The 24087-nt window shown below is 39.6% G+C and overlaps 1 protein-coding gene across 1 annotated transcript in view; it reads right to left on the bottom strand.

Moving 5' to 3' along the window:
• The window catches only part of LOC5571215 (proton-coupled amino acid transporter-like protein CG1139), an 88670-nt gene that overhangs the window by 8087 nt on the left and 56496 nt on the right, over positions 1-24087 (bottom strand). Inside the window, exon 2 of the mRNA XM_021845773.1 lies at positions 1679-2152. Within this exon, the coding sequence (XP_021701465.1) occupies positions 1679-2136 (458 nt within the window). The 5' untranslated portion in view covers positions 2137-2152. The remainder of the gene's footprint in view (positions 1-1678; positions 2153-24087) is intronic.

Here is a 24087-nt window from a genome sequence, read left to right as displayed (position 1 = left end):
CTCAATAAGCTGACATTTTTGCTAAATAAGCTGAAAAGTTAAAATCCTTTCTCAGCTAAACTATACACTGCTGTTCTGAAACGAGAGAATGAACAATGAAACACACACTTAATTTGGAATGCTGAATCTCGGCTTATATTAACCGAGATTTGCACAGCCGAGTAGTCGGCAAACAAATTTCCTGGAATCTCCGGAAATAAAAGCCGAGTATCAGATAATCATGCTTCGTTCCTAAGTAACCGAACAATTTGTTATCTGAATCTCGGTTAAAATTGGGAAACCGAGATTCGAACAGTCGAGCTCGTGAAAAAAATAAGTGTGCACTAAGCTAGTTTCTCTCATAAAGTTGCTTCAAAACAGTAATTCTCTGTGCACTTCTACTGATTTGCCGATCATCCCACGTAACCAGTTGCCAAGATTTGCGAAGGAAGAGTGTGAACACCTCTTCTTCTTCATCTTTCTGGCATTACGTCTCCATTGGGAAAGAGCCTGCTTCTCATTGTAGTGTTCTTATGAGCACTTCCACAGTTATTAACTGAGAGCTTACTGTGCCAATGACCATTTTTGCCTGGCAGGTACGAAGATACTCTATTGCCCAGGGAAGTCGAGAAAATTTCCAACCCGAAAAGATCCTCGACCGGTGGGATTCGAGCCCACGACCCTCAGCTTGGTCTTGCTGAATAGCTGCGCGTTTACTGCTACGGCTATCTGGGCCCGGTACATCGTGATCACCTCAACATTCAATAAATAAATTGAATAAAATAAATTAATAAAAATTAAAAAAAAAATTTATGTTCATGTTATGTTATGGAAATTGAAAATAAAAATCTCGAATTCCGTTTTTTTAGTCCGGAATACAAAAACATTTGTCCTATATAAGGCGACTTCTATGTGACGATGCTCAGACGTTAAAGCCAGTTTGACATCTACTCATGACATTCGAGTGCCTTTAATTGTTTTTTTTTTTCATCTAGCGAACATCCAACCATCGAGTCATTCCAATATAGCGGAACCCCAACGAGCGAATCCCCACTGCACTCAGGTCATTTTGACAAGTCATCCGTAAACAAGACAAAGATCATCATTATTGTCAAACTTAGTAAGGTTATGTTTTCTGGTGTAATGAAGGATACACTAAAGATACGGGTAATGCCACAATAGATCAAAATAATGGTCGCAGTGGCTCATGCTAACAGAAAAAGAAGAAGAAAAACTATGAGAAATATCCAAAAATAATTTCTTTAAAAAAATTCTAGTTAGAATATTTTAGTTTTTTTTCTAGCTTGCTCTTTATGATCAAGAGCAACTTCTTGTGAATGAAAATCTGAGATACAGTCGAAGCTCGTTATAACGACAACTTTTATAGCGACAAATCTCTCTATAACGACATTTCCGATGGTCCCTTCAAATTCCCATACTAATTTCAACTTTTATAGCGACATTTCTCTGTTTCGACCGTTCTCTATTGCGACATTAGTGTTATATTCAATAGTCACTCAATATAACGACATTCGTTTAGCTATTTTAGCACATATTCTAATCGTTTTATTCCTCCATGCTCCATAACGACATCCAACTTCTATACTTCGACTGTACATGTAACTCGCATTATAACCCCCTTTGGACATAGCGCGTGCTGATCGATGATACTTGTATGATATTGTTCTAACAAACTTACATTATCACATTGGAGAGGGGTTTTAGGGCATCGGGTCCCTCCAGGAGGGCAGTCTGGGTCACAGCAGGATAGTTGAGACTAGGAACTCGTTTCCGCCGGCAGAGTTCGTACTCGGCCTTGATCAGCAGGTGAATACAGTAGGTGCACAGAATGCCGATCAGCAGGGTACCGACGGCACCCACCAACCAACCGGCATGATGGAAAGCATTAGGCATTGCCAGGATGCCGGTACCGAGAGAGCCTTTCAGCAGGTGGATCAACGTTTCATTGCTCGTGGTGGGATGCTCCACGTGTCGGTGCTCGTAAGGATTGTAGTCCGTTTCAAGGCCGGGCTTTTTGTCCTGAATTTCCAGCACATAGTTGTTGGCACTGATGGTTTTCACTGGGGCTGACTTTTTGCTGGTCACTTGTTCATCCCCAACGAAAGCCGTATTACTATGTCCTTTGTCCACTGTCATTTTGTTTGATTTTTATCTGAAACGAAAAAAAAAAGGAAAACGATCTTTTACTTGTTTTGCATAAGAACAAGTTTTATATTTCGGGGGAATTCCCATGCACCAAAATGAGTCAGATCTCGAACATAAACGAACATCACGTATCGCAGTTTACGACAATCGACGACACTAATTTGCGAAATCAACAGTAATTCGCCACTCAATCGAATGCCAAACCTCCTACGTTTCATTTCAGCTGTAAAGTGAGCAAGTGCTGGGGTATCGCTAATCGAAACCGCCGCATTGATTGAAAACAAGTTGACATTGTGATTGTTCGCACGGAGTGTCCATCATGTCCCCAAAACGTGGTCATTAACAGCGAATGGTAAGTAGTTTTAAAGGATTGGCCACGCGTTTTATGCAGGGGGTAAGTATATTTCGGCCAGTAGTCTATATTTCCCATATTTGATGAGGGAAAGGTTTTGTGTGGTTAATGAGTTTACCCTGATTCTTACTTTTTTGGATTGCTGGTATTGATTATTAAATTCCAGTAACACTTTGTTTGCATTATTGTCCATGCAGATTCCTAATAAGCAAAGAGCATGGTCTTGCTCTGGAGCCTTCCTTAGCCGAGTGGTTAGAGTCCGCAGCTACAAAGTAAAGCCATGCTGAAGGTATCTGGGTTTAATTCCTGGTCGGTTCAGGATCTTTTTATTATGGATTTTTTTTACTTCTCTGGGCATAGAGTATCATCGTACCTACCACACGATAAACGAATGCGAAAATGGCAAATAAAGCTCAGTTAATAACTGTGGAAGTGCTCATTGAACACTGAGCTAAGAAGCAGGCTCTGTCCCAGTGAGGACGTAATGCCAAGAAGAAGAAGGTATTCCGAATTTCACAATGAAAGAGATGGTTGATGGTGAATGAGAGCATCTTGTTGATTGAACATGAAGTGTTAGAAAGGTGAAAACAGCACTGTTATGAACACCTGAACCAGTCTGGCTTTGCTTTGTATCCGCAAATGTTACCACTAGGTTTATGAAGGCCCCACCTCCTTGTACTTCTCTTGAATTACAGTATTTGTTGTCCATATATTTAAATTCGCAGTGTCATGCGGTAATAAATTGAAGAGCTATGTGATTAACGAATAATGGATAGTTGAAGGCTACTCATATTTTATTGGTGGAAGATATTCCATTCAATAAACACAGAAACCGGTAACTCAGATTGGTCAAGAAGGCCAATGTCAATGTCAACGGTTTCCTACATTTTTTTTTCATCTAAACTATTCCGCTTATACATAACAGCGCAATCCGCTGCATTATTCAATACAGATGACACTCGTTTCTTTGGACCAACCTACGCGTATATTAGGTACCAACACGCAAGCCACTAGGCGATTATTCAATTGACGGAATTACGCTCTTCCTCAGATGATCCCAGCGTCACGCGGTCTCGACTGCAACAATTTCCATTCGAGCATTTAGCCATCAAACATTTTGCCCCGGACCAGGTACAGCTGATGCTCAGAAAACAGGAATTCTTAACAGGGAAAAAACCTTTTCAATTCTGCTCTTATTTGCATGTAAAATAATTCTGATTGGAGCATTTCCCAGTTTTAATTGTCTCATCAGCAATAGTGCAACTACCGCAATTGTTCGCTACAGTTTTTTTTTTCTAGTTCTCCGCTTGCCATTCATAGTTGCCGCTCGGTTGGCATTAGCACCGGTTCCTGGACCACGCAGTTGCAGCAATTAAATCGCGCAATCCGCTGAGAAACAAAGCTCTCGACGCAAAAAGGCCGGCTTCCTGGTCCAAAACCAGTTTTGGAGTGCGGGCGCTGAAAATGGAGAGTGATTCGTATCTATCGTAAAATCGGTCCGAGCTCCCATCGATGATGGCGAAGGGCCTCAAGAACCACATGCCTACAACAGTTTCAACAGGTTCTGCCGGGAGTGAGGGTATGCGATGTTTCAAACGTTTTAGTAAGCACACGAAATAAAACTGATTTTTTCAAGGCAATTTTTTCTTGCATTCCATTAAAACGTATTTAACTATCGCTCAAAGGTATACCAACCGCACAAAAAGCTTGTTCTTAAGACAAAGTTTTCGTTTTCTGTTATAAGTGGATAAAGACATTCTTCATATTTGTTACATATTTGTTCCATTCCGTATGATCACAATAAAAGTGCATATCGCATACCCTTAGTCGGGAGTGGTGCAGCATTTTTTGCAATGGCACTTCAATCCGGTTGTACCGGTGTTCTTGTTTGGGTGGGAAACATCATCCAGATGACCTTGAATTTGATGCGGAAAGATCACCACCGGCACTCATCGGAGGTCTACGTTCTCGAAGACCGCTTTTTACCTGTAATCATACACTGAATCAATCCATCTCGAATGGATTCATTCGACCACTCATACTCAACAATGATTTCAGGTGGAATTAGAATGACTAGATAAAGCGCTCGACTGCCGCATACCGCGATTAGAGCGCATGAAGCAAGCTGTTATTATGTCAAACTGGAACCTAATAGAGTTGTTAGTATCTACCTATGTATTTTTTTTTCGTACGGGACCCTCCTCCACTCATGCGGTTATCGCTTCCATTGAAACGATCATTTACGACAGGGAGAATTTCATACGTACCTATATGGGATTGCATGTCGACTGTCCATTTGTGGCAGATAAAGTGAATAACCCGTTGGGGGTTGTTTACGTGTCACAATGCCCCTTATCAAATCATCGGACGGAGATTGATCTCAATATTTTACAACTGATACAATTTGTCACGGTTCAGCTGCTTGCTTCCAGTTGAAATTGAGTTTTAAGGTTTTCAGACACACATTGAGGCCGCACGGGAAGACAATTTAATATATTAATGATAGATGTTGCCCTCTTCATTCGACGAAGAAAGCCTCAAGTTCTACTGCATACATCTATTTGGAAATTCAGCACCTTTTTTATTCATAACAGTAAAATCGACATTACTCGATATTATGTAATTCGATGGATTATGTGGTCCTTTCAATCCAGCATACTTCGATCCTAGGTGGGTGCATTAAACTCTATAGCCTGATTCGCTGCTGACAAGTAATTTTTCGGCCTATCTTGATGCATGGGAATTTTCTGCAAGCAATCGATCAAGAATACGCTTTTTTCTGATCGCAGTACGCAGTTAAAAAGAAATGTCAGTTCAAATGGGAGTCGCTGTAGAAAATTTCTGCCAGAAATCGGCGAAAAATTTCTTTAGCGATTCCTTTTCAGCAGCAAACCAGGCTTATATCTCGACTTTTTGCATAGGGGAAGGGGTGGTAAAATGAACACCTTAAGGAAATCATCTTGTTTCTGTTAGGAAAATGAGGAATTTGTATAGTTCTATCTCACAACATCAAAAATAGGGATGTAATCTATAGCAACGACATGGATTCAGACTAAAATAGCTAAATTTTCACATATTTTCATCGCTATCAAAAAGCGATGCAAATGTTCATTTTTACCTGCACTATGTGGGTAAAATGAACAGCAGTTGGTAATAATATGAACACCAGGCAAAAAACATGAGCACAACAAATATTTCTGAAAATTTTCATTGCCCCACCGAAAATACATCCATTAATGATTGTAACCCATTCAAAAATAATTTTAATAGGTATCCGATTTGACATCATATCATAACGATATTCACCTCACTGAAAAACCTCAAGTCTTCCGAGCTAAAAGTTACGTCAGTTCTAATTTTCAAACGTGGTTTTCTAAAATCTTAGTTTTCGTTGATATTTTCACTACAATTGACCCACGTATCAACTCGAAGACGCAGATTTATGCTCTAAATCGTCCGTGCGTGATAATGATTAACGGGTCACAATTAATGATTAAGTAATGAATGATTACATTCAATTTTATGATGATTATGATTATTGATTAAAATTTTTAAGTCATGATTAATGATTGTGATTGATTATTAAACCAGAGTATGATTAATGATTATGATTGTTGATTAAATTACAATTTTAGATGATTAATGATTATGATTAATGAATAAACTCAATACGATTAGTGATTATGATTAACTCAAATTTGTTCAAAATTTTAAATATCAAAATAATAGTTTTTTTTAATTATCATTTATCGTATTTATATTGAAAACGTTGCACTAAACAAATCTCGTCCAACAAGTCGTTGGCGAGTAGTGTGTGATTGTTGAGTTGAAATCGAATTCAGGTTAACTTCTGCATCCATGAGTCCACTCGTGGTGTAAGGATAACGCACCCTATATAGTGAACAGGGAGTTATTAGTTCGATTCTCACTGAGAAAACGTGTCAATTTATCGCAAAATTCACATCATTTTTTTCCATTTGATCCATATGCGAAGTAGCGTAGGTGTACCAGTTATGGACATAATCGTTCCCTATTTCGCTATACGGGATAATTTGATTTTCTTCATTTTTTTTTATTCTGTGTGTCAAACTACTCAATCTTGATGATGTTGAAACATTCAAAAATATTCAAAATATGAAAGTTTTCGAGAAAACCCATATGGCCAAATAGGGAACCACTATGGCCATAACTGGTACACTTTCCCTATTTGTAATGTTTAGTTTTACGGTAGTTTTTCAAAATTATGTTTTTCAGTCGTCTTCTAACGAAATTTCGTAAAATTCAGGATTGCTGTTTGTCTTTGAAACTGCGTGTATCGATTCGTAAATTACGATAGTTCCGGATTCAATTACGGGAAGTACTGGAGTAGCCCCCTTAAAGAGTCAGAAGCCACCTTCATACCGATTCCCAAAATTTATTAACGATTAATCAAGTTTCATTGTTTTGCAAACCTAGTCTAAAGAAGGATGGTTCAAGGGAAGAGTATTTAGTTAATCATTTTTTTTTAAGGCACTCCGTGCTCGTGGCCACTACTGTGCCGGAATCAGTTCATCTGTATCTTCCTTACCGATACAGTTCTATTTTTAGCTAATCTATATTTACATCTGCTTTCACTCTCTTCTGCTCTTTTGCTCTCACACCGAGCAGGTAGGAGAGTGCTCTGCTGTTGGTCCAATCGATTTCCATAAGCCATAGTCAATTGCTCTTGCGGTGGTTCGTTTTGCCGTGTTCCTGAGTCGTTTGAGGCTAGCTGCCTGCGAAGTGGGTCAGTTTGTCTCAGTCACCATCTGATACTGACGGAGGATGGATGTGTTCCCCTATGCACGGTCCTCCGTGCGGCGTCTTCTGGTGGCTGGACGGGTTATTTTTTTGGAGGGGCTGGGAATTGAATCCATGACCTTCCGCTTATGAAGCGAAAGCGTTACCTCAAGGCTACGGACCCCCCAATTTAGTTAATCATGATTGAAAAATTGATGATTGAACGAAAAATCATGATGAGAGCTATTTGTTTCAGATTTTTTTTTAATCATAAGTGTACTGAAATAAATTTCCAAGAGTGTGATGCATTTGTTGCATACTTTAAGGTGTTTTGGGCATCTCATGTCATTTAATTAATGTTTTTATGATTAATCTTTGATTAGTCATTAATCGGCAGTGTTTTGGAAAGCCCAAACAAGACGCTTCGTTTTCGGGACGCCGGGATATTGGTTTTCGGTTCGCGGGTTTTGCTGGGCAGTGTTTTGATAAGCCCAAACAAGACGCTTCGTTTTAGGGACGCCGGGAGTTTGGTTTTCGGTTCGTGGGTTTTGCTGGGCAGTGTTTTGGAAAGCCCAAACAAGACGCTTCGTTTTCGGGTCGCCGGGAGTTCGGTTTTCGGTTCGTGTGTTTTGCTGGGCAGTGTTTTGGAAAGCCCAAACAAGACGCTTCGTTTTCGGGTCACCGGGAGTTTGGTTTTCGGTTCGTGGGTTTTGCTGGGCAGTGTTTTGGAAAGCCCAAACAAGACGTTTCGTTTTCGGGTCGCCGGGAGTTCGGTTTTCGGTTCGCGGGTTTTGCTGGGCAGTGTTTTGGAAAGCCCAAACAAGACGCTTCGTTTTCGGGTCGCCGGGAGTTCGGTTTTCGGTTCGCGGGATTTGCTGGGCAGTGTTTTGGAAAGCCCAAACAAGACGCTTCGTTTTCGGGTCGCCGGGAGTTCGGTTTTCGGTTCGCGGGTTTCGCTGGGCAGTGTTTTGGAAAGCCCAAACAAGACGCTTCGTTTTCGGGACGCCGGGAGTTTGGTTTTCGGTTCGCGTGTTTTGGAAAGCCCAAGCAAGACGGTTCGTTTTCGAGGCGCCGAGAAGTTTTGCTGTTCGCGCTGTGTGAGTGCGAAAAGATATTCGTGTTCAGTCGAGGATGGATTACCAACTGGTGAGCTCGTTTCATGCTTATGATAACACATTCTTTCATGTAAACGTTACTTTTTTCTAATATTCAATCAAACTTTGTATGGTTCGTCACTACAAGTGTCGGCATTATGCCTGTATTATACAATTCTAATAAACATAGAAACTTTTTGATATTACTTAAAATATTTTTTGAATTGTTCGACATTATGAATGTCGACATTTATTTTGAAACTTCTACCAAAGACTTTTCTTCTTGATGCATAAATTTTCAGTAATACTTTTATGTAATTTTCAAACAAACTATGTATGGTTCTTCACTACAAGTGTCGGCATTATTCCTGTTTCATATAATTTAAAAATGAAGCGAAAGCGTTACCTCAAGGCTACGGACCCATCATTTAGTTAATCATGATTGAAAAATTGATGATTGAACGAAAAATCATGATGAGAGCTATTTGTTTCAGATTTTTTTTAATCATAAGTGTACTGAAATAAATTTCCAAGAGTGTGATGCATTTGTTGCATACTTAAAGGTGTTTTGGGCATCTCATGTCATTTAATTAATGTTTTTATGATTAATCTTTGATTAGTCATTAATCGGCAGTGTTTTGGAAAGCCCAAACAAGACGCTTCGTTTTCGGGACGCCGGGATATTGGTTTTCGGTTCGCGGGTTTTGCTGGGCAGTGTTTTGATAAGCCCAAACAAGACGCTTCGTTTTAGGGACGCCGGGAGTTTGGTTTTCGGTTCGTGGGTTTTGCTGGGCAGTGTTTTGGAAAGCCCAAACAAGACGCTTCGTTTTCGGGTCGCCGGGAGTTCGGTTTTCGGTTCGTGGGTTTTGCTGGGCAGTGTTTTGGAAAGCCCAAACAAGACGCTTCGTTTTCGGGTCACCGGGAGTTTGGTTTTCGGTTCGTGGGTTTTGCTGGGCAGTGTTTTGGAAAGCCCAAACAAGACGTTTCGTTTTCGGGTCGCCGGGAGTTCGGTTTTCGGTTCGCGGGTTTTGCTGGGCAGTGTTTTGGAAAGCCCAAACAAGACGCTTCGTTTTCGGGTCGCCGGGAGTTCGGTTTTCGGTTCGTGGGTTTTGCTGGGCAGTGTTTTGGAAAGCCCAAACAAGACGCTTCGTTTTCGGGTCACCGGGAGTTTGGTTTTCGGTTCGTGGGTTTTGCTGGGCAGTGTTTTGGAAAGCCCAAACAAGACGCTTCGTTTTCGGGACGCCGGGAGTTTGGTTTTCGGTTCGCGTGTTTTGGAAAGCCCAAGCAAGACGGTTCGTTTTCGAGGCGCCGAGAAGTTTTGCTGTTCGCGCTGTGTGAGTGCGAAAAGATATTCGTGTTCAGTCGAGGATGGATTACCAACTGGTGAGCTCGTTTCATGCTTATGATAACACATTCTTTCATGTAAACGTTACTTTTTTCTAATATTCAATCAAACTTTGTATGGTTCGTCACTACAAGTGTCGGCATTATGCCTGTATTATACAATTCTAATAAACATAGAAACTTTTTGATATTACTTAAAATATTTTTTGAATTGTTCGACATTATGAATGTCGACATTTATTTTGAAACTTCTACCAAAGACTTTTCTTCTTGATGCATAAATTTTCAGTAATACTTTTATGTAATTTTCAAACAAACTATGTATGGTTCTTCACTACAAGTGTCGGCATTATTCCTGTTTCATATAATTTAAAAATGAAGCGAAAGCGTTACTTCAAGGCTACGGACCCCCCTATTTAGTTAATCATGATTGAAAAATTGATGATTGAACGAAAAATCATGATGAGAGCTATTTGTTTCAGATTTTTTTTAATCATAAGTGTACTGAAATAAATTTCCAAGAGTGTGATGCATTTGTTGCATACTTAAAGGTGTTTTGGGCATCTCATGTCATTTAATTAATGTTTTTATGATTAATCTTTGATTAGTCATTAATCGGCAGTGTTTTGGAAAGCCCAAACAAGACGCTTCGTTTTCGGGACGCCGGGATATTGGTTTTCGGTTCGCGGGTTTTGCTGGGCAGTGTTTTGATAAGCCCAAACAAGACGCTTCGTTTTAGGGACGCCGGGAGTTTGGTTTTCGGTTCGTGGGTTTTGCTGGGCAGTGTTTTGGAAAGCCCAAACAAGACGCTTCGTTTTCGGGTCGCCGGGAGTTCGGTTTTCGGTTCGTGGGTTTTGCTGGGCAGTGTTTTGGAAAGCCCAAACAAGACGCTTCGTTTTCGGGTCGCCGGGAGTTCGGTTTTCGGTTCGCGGGTTTCGCTGGGTAGTGTTTTGGAAAGCCCAAACAAGACGCTTCGTTTTCGGGATGCCGGGAGTTTGGTTTTCGGTTCGCGTGTTTTGGAAAGCCCAAGCAAGACGGTTCGTTTTCGAGGCGCCGAGAAGTTTTGCTGTTCGCGCTGTGTGAGTGCGAAAAGATATTCGTGTTCAGTCGAGGATGGATTACCAACTGGTGAGCTCGTTTCATGCTTATGATAACACATTCTTTCATGTAAACGTTACTTTTTTCTAATATTCAATCAAACTTTGTATGGTTCGTCACTACAAGTGTCGGCATTATGCCTGTATTATACAATTCTAATAAACATAGAAACTTTTTGATATTACTTAAAATATTTTTTGAATTGTTCGACATTATGAATGTCGACGTTTATTTTGAAACTTCTACCAAAGACTTTTCTTCTTGAGGCATAAATGTTCAGTAATACTTTTATGTAATTATCAAACAAACTATGTATGGTTCTTCACTACAAGTGTCGGCATTATTCCTGTTTCATATAATTTAAAATATACGCATATATTTTTCTCTTTTCGCCATTAATAAAAACTTCTTTTGAATGGTTCGACATTACAGATGTTGACGTTTATTTCAAATCTTCTACCAAATACTTTTTGAGACAAAACTAAAAACTAGCTTTAAGTATAAACCGTATTTTTCCTCCTTATCCATGGATCGCATCACCGACCAAAGGTGACTCCCAGATCTTTTCCTTCTCCACTAATAAACACCCTTCCCGTGGTGATTGTGGAGATGCAGAGGTATTCTCGGTCTCTAGAAGCAACAATCATTACACCCTAACATTCCTTCCCTATCCCAACTGACTGTAAGGACTTGGCCGGCGCCGTTATTGATCAATAATATTAGATCTGCTAAAATTGCACTCCGAGAGTAAGCGGAAACTCCCATCCTTTATTCATTTGGATCGCAGTGCAATTATTACCAGTTCCGATCAATCACGGAGTAGCAACCATTGACATGTACAGTCAGTCTATGCTATGCTATGCTATGCTATGCTTAATCTTTGATTAGTCATTAATCATTCAATAACTAATGACTAAATGCCCGAAAAGATGCACTAAACGACTTGAAGTATGCAACCAGTGGGTTATAAACTAACATTAGATAATGAAGAATATTACTCATGATTAACAAACAATCCTATATAAACAACTTCGTTATGATAAATTAATCACAGTTTTTAATCACAAATCGTGATTAATTGCTCTGGTTCAAGAGCCAGTATCCTGGAGGTAGTGGTCAATATATTGACTTTGTGAAGCGTAGCTTGCGACACATCCAAATTCATCAATTATTTAGTTTTAAACGACGATTTAAAGCGTTATTGATAAACTTGAACATATGCCGGGTTGTTAAGGTGTGTCGATTTCCCGGGGAAAGTGTTCAAAATATTGGTGTTGAAAAAACATTAGCAAGTGAGTATATTATTATTATACATATAAAAGTTTAATGGTATTTGCACGCCTTTCTAGTGATTTTTAGAATTCTTTGTAAAGTGTAAAGTGAAATGTTAAAACTTAATTAGTTGTTTATTCATACTCCAAAATGAAAGTGAAGCACTATATTGGTAGTTCTGAAACCTAGCTTTCCATATATTAAACTTCATAAATTTTGCAAACCAAGCCATTAAATTCATTTTCAAGGGAATTATTGAAGTATTAGACATTAGGTTTTTCGGAAGAATTGGCTTGTGTAGGTGTATCCATTTTTTTGTATATTCTGAATCTACATTAAAGTTTGAACCACAACTCAAAATTTCAAAGTTGTCCGTGCCCTGAAACATTTTAATAACGTTTGATATTAGTATGGAAATCACTTTTGCATCACCCCCAGCAAATTTAACATCAAGCGAGCTGTCATTGTTTAAATTGAAATGTCTTTGAGTCTACGGATTGAAATCTTTTTGATATACTTGATATACTTAGAAAATGTGATCTTTCGAACATGCTACGAAACACTGCAAATATGTCATTACTTAACAACCCAATTCTTAGAGAAATATTGGGCGAAATCAGTTTGAACATATGCTAGGAATTTCCTAACGAGATCTTAAGGTGATTATAAAAGGAAGCCAAACTTTGAATTTTCAAGTGCACAAGACTGGAGAATCTGACAACAGTTCGCGTTGAAAACCAATCAAATTGCTTGCTTGCTGGTGGTGACCAATGGGATGGATTTTCAACGTGGAGCGCTGTTTGGTTCTCAAGTCTCGTGTTCTTGAAAATTTGAGGTGTGGCTTCGTTCTATAATCACCTTAATGGAACACTGGCAAATATTTTTTCAAACGATGTTTTAAAGGAATTTTAGCTCTTCCTTGATTTGAATCTGAATTTCAGTGAAAACGGTTTGCGATTAAAAATTTGCTGTAATAAAGTTCAAAAGATTTTATGTCAGTTTTATTGCTAATCAAGGGAAAAAATCATCATTATGTAACGTACAACTTGTTTGCTGCATACTTCAAAGCGTTTAGTGCATACTTTTGGGCATTTAATCATTAGCCTTTGAATGATTAACCATTAATCAATGATTATTAATAAAAGTAATGATTAAATGGCATCTTCCTAAGGCACCGTCCATAAATCACGTAATGCTCTAAGGAAGAAGGGGTAGGCTCATACGGTGCTACTCAAACAAAATTTTGAAAATGTTTATACAAAAAGCATTACGAAGACGGGAATGCTTTTTTGATCTCGAGAATGCCGAATGTACCAATTTTCGGATTTTCATACAAAGTATATAACAATCTTATGAACGGCCAAAAAACCAGTGCTAGGTCGAAATGTTGTGATCTGCCCCTATAAACAGCAATCCTTCATGTAAAATGGTACCATTCACAAGCTTTCGACCGCGTCTTCAGATTTGGATCAAATACTGAGAATGGGGCCTTCCTTAGCTGAGTGGTTAGAGTCCGCGGCTACAAAGCAAAGCCATGCTGAAGGTGTCTGGGTTCGATTCCCGGTTGGTCCAGGATCTTTTCGTGAAGGAAATTTTCTTGAGGGGACAAAGAGTATAATCGTATTTCCCCTAGGTATAGAGTATAATCGTACCTGCCACACGATATACGAATGCGAAATGGTAACTTTGGCAAAGAAAGCTTTCAGCTAATAACTGTAGAAGTGCTCATAAGAACACGAAGCTGAGAAGCCGGCTCTGTCCCAGTGAGGACGTTAATGCCAAGAAGAGGAAGAAAACTGAGAAATGCACCGTCTTACACGGAGGAAATATTTAAGGGTCTTTTTTAGTCTTATGATAACGTCCACGAATACAAAGCAAAGTCATGCTGTACTTGGTTGGATTTGGACGTTCCTTGGGCATAAACTCTCATTGTAAATGCCACAAGATATAAGAAATGCAAAATTTATTTATACATTAGAAGGCAATGTTGTAAAATTTGTTCAGTGATTGATTGATGATTGATTAAATGTTTGACTTATGATTAAGATTATGATTACTGAATAAAATTTGCAATCTTTATGATTATGATTAGTGATTAACAGGGTCCTGAATTTTCGTATCAATGATGCTAAATCTACGATTTTTCGCACGTAAAGAGAATGCTTTTTTCGCTTCCTCACGTGAACATCTTTTATCGCTCACACTAATTTTCCCTGGAGCTACGATGGTGGATAACCGAAAATCGCTCCACTCCGGGGATAACATATTTTTCACTCCATCGTATTTTCGCTCACCAACTGCTCCCGAGAATTATCACTATGTGGATAAACAAAAACTAGTGCCGGCGACGGGATTCGAACCTAGAACATTGCTAAAAACAACCGCGACGCGTGCACGCTAACCATACTACCACACCAACTTGACGGAAGGAGTGGTTAATTTGGTGCATAAAAGCAACTGCTGCTTGTGGCGATGCATACAGGAAAAGTTCTCCATGGATCGGAGAAAGAGAAAACAAACTTTTCACAGCTGCGGATATGTGCAATTATCTATTTTCGCTTTGTTTTGTGGACGGATCGCAAGGCAGCTAATCGCTGAAAATTGCTGTGAGGGATAAATCCATTATCGTGAGAGTGAGTGAGAATTCGGAAGCCTGGTGATTAATGATTAAAACATTTAATGATTAACTCTTGATTTTTTATGATTAATGATTAACATTTTTGATTAATCATAATCATTAATCATTAACCATGATTAAATTTATGATTAATCATTAACGCTCTGATAAAAATTCATCTATTTTTTTACGGTAAAAGGCACGGTGTTCATTTTACCACCACTTCCCCTACGACTGTTGGATATGATTTTGAGAAGTTTTGGCGGTACAGTCGAATTTTTGAGATAAAAAAATACAGTGTGGTGTCATCTATTACGATTTGATCCCTATTGGATCTTCTTCAGAATTATCGTTCGAGTGCCAGTAAAGGACTCTAGCTAAACTGTGCACTATGACCCTCCGAACATTTAGGGGGCATGTTCCTCCGGATGTATAGGGGGTTAGTGTCGGATCCTTCAAGCCAGCGGTAAAAAATCAAGCATCGAATAATCACTGGAGAATACGAACCAGGACAATAGGCGAAGACCACAGCGACTTAAAAGGACAAGTGATTGGAAGCCTGGTACGTGGAACTGTAAATCTCTCAAATTCGTCGGGAGCACACGCATTCTCGCCGACGTGCTGAAGGACCGTGGCTTCGGTGTCGTAGCGTTGCAGGAAGTGTGCTGGAAGTGATCAATGGTGCGAACGTTTTGAGATAACCATACCATCTACAAGAGCTGCAGCAACACACGAGCTTGGAACAGCTTTTATAGTGATGGGTGATATGCAGAGGCGCGTGATCGGGTGGTGGCCGATCAATGAGAGAGGTGCACGATGAGGATCAAAGGCCGGTTCTTCAACTTAATACACAGCATAATAAACGTAACCCAGTATCCAGAAAGTCACCAAAGCTGGAAGGGTACGATGAGAGGGACACGTTGTAGAATGCCGGACAACAATCCGTGCTCACCTCGAATTCGGCCGGTACAAGACGAAGAGGAGCGCAACGAGCTAGGGGGTTTGACCATGTGGAGCAGGATCTTGTAAGTGTGAGGCGATCGAGAAGCTGGAGGTTAGCAGCCATGGATCGAGGAAGTTGGCGTAACATTGTGAAGCAGTCATGTCTTGGAGGACGCAGCGCCATCGAAAGTAAAAGTAACGAAAACGGCTACGACTAATTGATTTCACCGTCTCCAAGAATATGGCCATTCGTAGCACCTACTTCTAGCACAGCCTTCTATACCGATAGAAGATCACCACAGCAGACAGAATCACAAATCGACCACGTTTTGATTGAAGGACGGCACATTTCCAACATTATCGACGTCAAGACCTATCGTGGTGCTAACATCGAGTCTGACCACTATCTGGTGATGGTCAAACTGTACCCAAAACTCTCCGTCGTTAACAATGTACGGTACCGACGGCCGCCCCGGCGGCTTAAGCAACCGGATGTCACAGCGGCATACGCGCAGCACCTCGAGGCTGCATTACCGGAAGAGGGAGAGCTGAATGAAACATTATGGACGGAATCGGCAAAAGCAGACCCGCTTGATTTGGGAGAAAACACGACGCCTGGAGAAGACGGAGTGCAAGGAGGTGGAACAGCTGTACCGGTCTCAAGAAACACGTAAGATCTAACAGAAGCTCAACGCCGAGGATAAGGATAGGGCATCTTGACGGACGAGCGTGATGTGACCTGAATACCTGGATGGCGCTGAGAGCACAGGTAATGAAGGATGGAACAACGGAGGAAATGCCTTTGTCAGTACTGCAGACGATGGAAACCAACCAGCCCCCACTTTGAGGGAGGTTAAGGATGCTGTTCATCAGCTCAAGAACAATAAAGCTGCTGGTAAGGATGGTATCGGAGCTGAACTCATAAAGATGGGCCCAGAGAGGCTGGCCATTTGTCTTCATCGGCTGATAAGCACAATCTGGGAAACAGAACAGCTATTGGAGAAGGTAGATTGTGAAAACTTTCGAGGGATCACCATTCTGAATGTGGCCTACAAAGTATTATCCCAGATCATCTTCTGTTATCTGTCACCTGTAGTAAACGAGTTCGGGGTAAGTTATCAAGCCGGCTTCGTTGACTGCCGATCGACAACGGACCAGATATTAACTGTACGACAAATCTTACATAAACGTCGTGAATGGCAGGTTCCAACGCATCACTTTTTCATCGATTTTAAAGCGGCATTCAATAGTATCAGCCTCGTAGAGCTATGAAGAATCATGGACAAGACCAGCTTTTCCAGAAAGCTTACGAAACTAATAAGAGCAACGATGGAAGGTGCGCATAATTGCGTGAAGGTTTCAGGAGAACATTCTAGTTTGTTTCAATTTCGCCAGGGACTACATGGGCTCTCATGCCTATTGTTCAATATTGCGCTACAAGGTGTTATGCAGAGGGCCAGGGTACGATTTTTGCGAGATCCAGTCAATTTGTTTGCTTCGCGGATGATATGGACATTATCGGCCGAACATTTGAAATGCGACCAAGACAAAGTACATGCTAGTTGGTGGGGACAAGCGCGACAGGACTCACTTTGGTAGCAGTGTTACGATAGACGGGGATACGTTCGAGGTGGTCGACGAGTTCATCTACCTTGGATCCTTGCTGAGGGCTGACAAAAATGTTAGCCGTGAAAAACGGAGGCGCATCATCAGTGGAAGTCGGTCTTATTGTTGCCTCCACAAGAAGCTGCGGTCAAGAATGATTCACACTTGCACCAAATGTACCGTGTACAAAACACTCATAAGGACGGTAGTTCTCTACGGGCATGGAACGTGGACGATGCTCGAGGAGGACCTGAAAGCACTTGGAGTCTTCGAACGTCAGGTACTTAAGACGATTTTCGGCAGTGTGCAGGAAAACGGCAGCGAAGTAAATGATGTGTTGCGGAACATGATTGTTACAAAGAGCGATAAGAGGGAGATGGGGGAGGGGAGCAACGTGGTGCAAGCCCTCTCAACAAAAAAACTTCGTCAGTCCGCTCAAGAACAACAGGAACCCATCCGTCCAACATCACGGCCGTCTGAAAGCGGACTGACATCTGACCCTCCTCTGAACGAACGCTCAACTGAACCTGGATAACACGGCAATGAACAATGGACCACTTTAGGGCTGAGAAAGCATTATTACGTGCTCTTCGATCTACCGGCGAAATGTAGAGAACGCCACACGCTATGTCTGAACCAGACGATTATTAAAATCGAATGTACATCCGATTTTTTCTCGCTAGAGATCAGTATTTGGTCTATATTTTCATATTCAGAAGGTTTTAAAATATTCTATCGGTGAAATTTTTTCCATACATTTTGTATGGGCGGAAATGCGTCGAAAACTTGATTTTCGTTCCTTCTTCTCGAGATGAACCAGCCTAGGGCTGAAAATCTCTTAAATAAAGACAATAATAATAATTGATTTTCGTGGGATTTAGTATGAAAAATGGCTAAAAAGTGGAAAAAATCAAAATTTCACCGATGGAATATTTTAAAACTTTCCGATTATGAAAATATAACTTGAATACTAAACTCTATCGAGAAAAAATCCGATGTACATTCGATTTTTATAATCGTCTGGTTCAGACATAGCGTGCGCCAAGAGACAACGTAGAATCAAATCCAAAAATAGATTATGTTGTAGAATAGTGTGTATTTAGACATTGTGCTCTAGTACTGCATACAGTCCAAAAGATCCTTGCTCTAGTGATCATTGGGCGAAATGAGCTACAAATCATAATACAAGTAAGTTGAGAATAGAAAAAGTGAGAGATATTCTCAATTATATCCGAATTCAATCTCTGTCCGTTCTGATAACCATAAAACTAAATAAACGTCTCCCATCAACCTGTAAGCTGCTGATTGCTATGTCTCTTACAGCAGCAATCAATGTCTTTCATTGCAATGATAAATCGGAAGAAACTAACTTTCTCAATTTATGCATTTGTGTCGCTGAAGGCTATCTTGAAACTGTTTTGAGCACTCTCCATATGGGATGGTACACAAATTGTGTTACGCTAAATTTCAACTTTTTTGACCCCTCCCCCTTTGTCACGTTTTTTGTATGGGTCCTCAGAATTTTTTGTAAGAATTGTCACGCTTGACTTGACCCCCTCCCCCCTCGGAGCGAGACGTAATTTGTGCATGACCCCTATATCTTATCTAGTCTTTAATAGAGCTCATCTTTAAGGGGGCAGGATCCGTCATTGATTTCGGAATTTTCAAAAGCAGTTTTTTCGTTCAAAATCAAGAAAATTTACAGAAAAATGTGTTCACTGTATTCTGTTCCCCTACCGAAACACAGTGAACACATTTTCATCGAATAATTTTTAGTTTTGAACAGAAAAACTGCTTTTCAAGTTTCGATGATGACGATGATTACGATGACGGAGCGTTGATCGTTAACGTTATCGAGCTCAACCTTCTTATGCGCATAGATGCTGATCAGTCTGCTATAGCAGAGCTTATTATTCTTCATTCTCAACATACAAATTCGGTTGTCGACCGATTCCCACCGAGTTACTCGCTAAAATCCAAGCTCTACATCGTGCTTTGTTGTCTCCCCTGTAGATGTTTTACTTCAATAAAACTTTGACGATGTGATCCGCTGCTCGGGATTCCACGTTCTCCGGTTTTGGGCCAGCGTATTTCAAATATATTTTCCGAATTCACAACAACATTCCGTAATTCGCGGATGCATTTCATGTTCTCTCGTTCTGAGATCCGACCTCCGATCGTTGTTATTCGTGGCCAAGTCTTGGCCCGAGTCTATTGAAGTGAAATCAATCCGGTTTGCTTTACTTTTGGCTTTCTTGGTTCGTGAAATGTCTTCGATGTGCTATTCAACCAGTGTTGCGCTACATGCATCATGCTAGAGGGTGAAATGTTCGAACAGAAAAATCTTAACCGTGTTGGGGCTTTCCTTAGCCAAGTGGTTATTTATTTATTTTCGTCAACCGACGTAGACTAGTACATTTTACATATACATATTTTTGTTTTATTTCTTAACCTTCGGGCTGTCGCACTGTTGTACTTTGTACAACAGTTGTGATTTATATGCTATCATTTTGCAACAAAGATTTCTATTTACACCAAACCAAAATGTATTCCTCAAGAATCTTCTAAAGAACAATACTCACCAGTTTTTATTTACAGTATGGCCCTTTATAATACGGTAAAATCAACAAATGTACATGGAAGTCGCATAATAATGAACGCACTATATACGGTTCAAAGAAACCATAGTTTCAAATCGTTATATCTCAAAATTCAGATAATATAGAAACTTGGGGTCTTTAGTAAAGTTGTTCTGGAGTTGAAGCGCTATCTGATGGTACCTCATTTTATTCGGAATTTAACCGCTAGGTGACACTTGAGGGCATGGAAGTTTTACTTTTGTTTTGCAGATATCTCAGGAGCCAGTCCATTTAGAAAGATGATGTCTTCGACAAAGTTGTTTAGAATGTTAAGGACTATCATTGTTCAAGCTAGTTAATTCAAAATGTTGCCACTAGGCGGCACTAGTGAGCATGAAACTTTTGTTTGCAGATATCTCTGGAACCTGACCACTTAGAAAGATAGTGTCTTCGGCAAAGTAGTTCAGTGACTCAAGGGCTATCATTATTTGAACCAAAAATAGGATTTTTTGCCACCAGGTGGCGCTAGTGAGCATGAAATTTTTGTTTTACGGATACTGCAGGATCTTGACTTTTTAGACAGGCACCTTCGGCAAAGTTGTTCAGAAGCTCAGGGATTATCATTATTTTACAAAATCTCGAACTTTAAGGATTATTCAAAGGAAGAATTTGAGCTACTGAACAACTCTGCCAAAGACGCCATCTTTCTAAGTGATCAGACTCCTGAGATATTTTCGAAACAAATAGTTTATGCTCACTAGCGCTGCCTGGTGGCGAAATTTTGAACCAATTAGCTCAAACGATTGTACCCCGTTTGGCATAAAGTCGTTTGGCATAAGGTCGTTTGGCATAAAGCCGTTTGGCATAAAGCCGTTTGGCATAATGGTTGTTTGCCATAATGGTCGTTTGGCAAAATGGTCATTTGGCATAATGGCCGTTTGGCAAAATCATTACTCGTGATGGGTCTGGCGGAAGATCTTTTCGAAAAAATAATTTACTCTACATTCCAGAACATAAAGTATCTTTGAGCTTGTTGCGATAAATAATACATATTTGAAAATAGTAAATTGGCAAAGAAAGTTCGCCACTATTAATAAAGGGAACGCTCATAGAATATTTCGCTGCAGATCAAGCTCTGTCCCAGTTTACTTACTTGATGAAAATTACTTGATAAAAGAAGGGAAAATTTATTCGGAAAATATTTAATGCTCTAATCCAAAGATCTATTATGCAGCATTATTCAAAAAATTCCTATATACGATAGCAGATACGCCTCAAATGAAAAAAAAAATGAAAGAAAATATTTATGGCAAAACTTTTTAACGATTCCATATAAATTTTAATTTTGGAAGTGTCCATCAAAAAACACCGTCTATCATCGAAAGAAGGGAAAATTTGTGATTGAAATAATATTTTTTTCCAACATATCTCGAAAAGTGATCATGCGTTTGCGAAACGAAATATGTTGGTTCTAAAGTAATTATTATTAAAACAGAAGTTCTTGCAAAAATTGATAAAACATATAACAATGGTTAACATTTAGCTTTACTAAACAATAAAATTTAAAACAGTATAAATATAAAGAACAGCCTATTTTTAGAAGAAGGCAAAATTTATGATTAGACCAATAGAAGATTGGATGCCAAAAATACTGCTGCATAATAAAACAAAAAGACATCAAAAACTGTGTTCAGAATCATCGAAGTGATTGTGTTACTTTTCTTCGAATGTCATTTCTCCGAATGTCAGTTCCCCGAATGCCATTTCCCCGAATGACCGGTTTCCCCGAAAAGTGGTGCAGTTTAAAAAGGTACTATAATAGCCTTCAGTGGCTGGATAATGAATAAGAAATAACGATGAGCAAACAAAAGAGGGATGTATTCTGTCATTCTCGGCTATACACATTAGCCTGGGACACGGTTATATGAAAAATTTAGATTTTCGCTCCAGTCCACTTTTTGGATTGCATTAAGGTCCCAGAACAACTGTGCAAAATTTCAGCTCGATCGGAGAAACTATATTTTAGCGCCAGCCGTTCAAAATTTGTATGGGATTTACTATGTGAAAACTTACTTTTGCAGAGAAAAATCACCAGAGGTCGCCCATTGTCCTCTATAAAAAATTCTGAACTCAGATCTCGATAGTTATTTCTACGATGAACAACATTGCCGAGGACCGCAAAGCAATCCGATGCTTGTGAAAAAAAAGTTATTAAGCATAGACTATTCGGAAATTTGGCCCGATTTTGTTATTATTGTTATTCCTTTACGTGTTAATCAACGTCGCCTTGCCAATAGGTTTTCATTGAATAGCTTTTTTCACAAATGTCGGATTGTTTCGCGGTCTTCGGCAATACCCTTAATAGTAAAAGTACCTATCGTGGTCTGTGTTCAGAATTTTTATAGAGGTCAATGGGTGACCTTTGGCGATTTTTCTTTGCAAAAGTAAGTTTTCCCTTAGTAAATCCCTTAAAAATTTGAACAGCTGGCGCTAAAATATAGTTTCTCTGATCGAGCTGAAATTTTGTACAGTTGTTATGGGACCTAAATGCAATCCAAAAAGTGGACTGGAGCGAGAATCTAAATTTTGTCCCATACTAATACACATGTTGTCAAAAATGCTGAGGACGGTAAAACTTGAAAGAACCACCAACTAAATAAAGAAGGGTGCATATTAGATGGCTAGTTCCTTCACTAAACTGAAATGTATTAAGTTACGACAATTATGAGTGCTAAAAACTTTTCGGGGATACGGGACATTCGGGGACCTGGCGTTCTGAAAACGACATTCGGGAAAAAGTAGCACAACCCATTGAAGTAACTGCAGTAATCGATTTCTCTTTTCGCTGATAACTTGAACAGATTAATGTTATCGGTTGCAACCCTTTTGTCAGCTAGAAACAAAATAATATTAAAAAATATAGCTCCAAAGAACAGCCTATGTTAAAAGAAGGTGAAATTTATTTAAATTTTAAATCAACAGTTTTTATCCCTATAGTTATGGTTACATCATATTAAGAATAAAAAACATAAAACGTTTGAAAGGAGGGTAAATTTGTGATAAATACATCAAAATCTTCAGTGCAAAAATTTATTCCAATAGCGAGACTCAAGAGAAGAATTATTATTTGAAAGAATAGTAATTTCCGGATTAATAATAAAATATTATTGGCAATAACTTTCCTAATATGCTTTAGTTTATTCAAGAGCATATGATTGTTGAATAAAGTGTCATTTTGTATCAATTGGCTACAGTCTGATGTCATCAGAAAGATTCAATAGATACGTAAAAACGAATGTCATCTTAAGGCGAAGTAGGCCGTCATTGAAATTTGTACGCGTCGTTGATGATTGTTGCCAATTCCTCTCACGATTTCTAATCAAAGAAAATCTGTTGGTTTTGCACTGACACAGCTGAAAAAGTATCAGCATACTTTATGCATGTTAGCGCGTACAGTGATACTTTTTCAAGTCAATATAAATTATCAAGACTGAGTTTTATCACTTTGAAATGCAAGCTGAAAAGTCATCATTGTTGCCAAAATGAATGACGGGCTACTTAGCCTTAAGAAATTTTTGGTTTCAGACTCATTATGCCAAACGACTATTATGCCAAACGACCAGTATGCCAAACGACCATTATGCCAAATTACTTTATGCCAAATGACCATTATGCCAAACGACTTTATGCCAAATGGCTTTATGCCAAACGACTTTATGCCAAATGACCTACCACCGCTCAAACAATGATAGTCCTTGAGTTACCGAACAACTTTGCCGAAGACGGCTTTGCGAATAACCCAGGAGTATGAACACTTAGAAAGATGACGTCTTCGACAAAGTTGTTCAGTAGCTCAAGGGCTATATCATTAGTTGAGCCATGAAATTCGGGATTTTGCCGCTAGGCAGCGCTAGTGAGCATGAAACTTTTGTTTTGCGGATCACATGATCCTGACCACTTAGAAAGATGGCCTAAGTGGTCAGGATCATGTGATCCGCAAAACAAAAGTTTCATGCTCACTAGCGCTGCCTAGCGGCAAAATCCCGAATTTCATGGCTCAACTAATGATATAGCCCTTGAGCTACTGAACAACTTTGTCGAAGACGTCATCTTTCTAAGTGTTCATACTCCTGGGTTATTCGCAAAACCAAGGGTGTTGTACAAAGTACAACGCGCGACTACTCGCGTTACAAAAATTCGCGCGACGACCGAAAGGTTAATACTTAAATTATGAAATTTATAAAAAAATATTGAAAAAGAAAGTGTAGTGTAAGTGATGTT

This window comes from Aedes aegypti, chromosome 2, assembly GCF_002204515.2.
Source record: "Aedes aegypti strain LVP_AGWG chromosome 2, AaegL5.0 Primary Assembly, whole genome shotgun sequence".
NCBI classification, from domain to species: domain Eukaryota; kingdom Metazoa; phylum Arthropoda; class Insecta; order Diptera; family Culicidae; genus Aedes; species Aedes aegypti.
The sequence above is the reverse complement of the archived record's forward strand: the minus strand, read 5'-3'. Positions and strand labels throughout refer to the sequence as shown.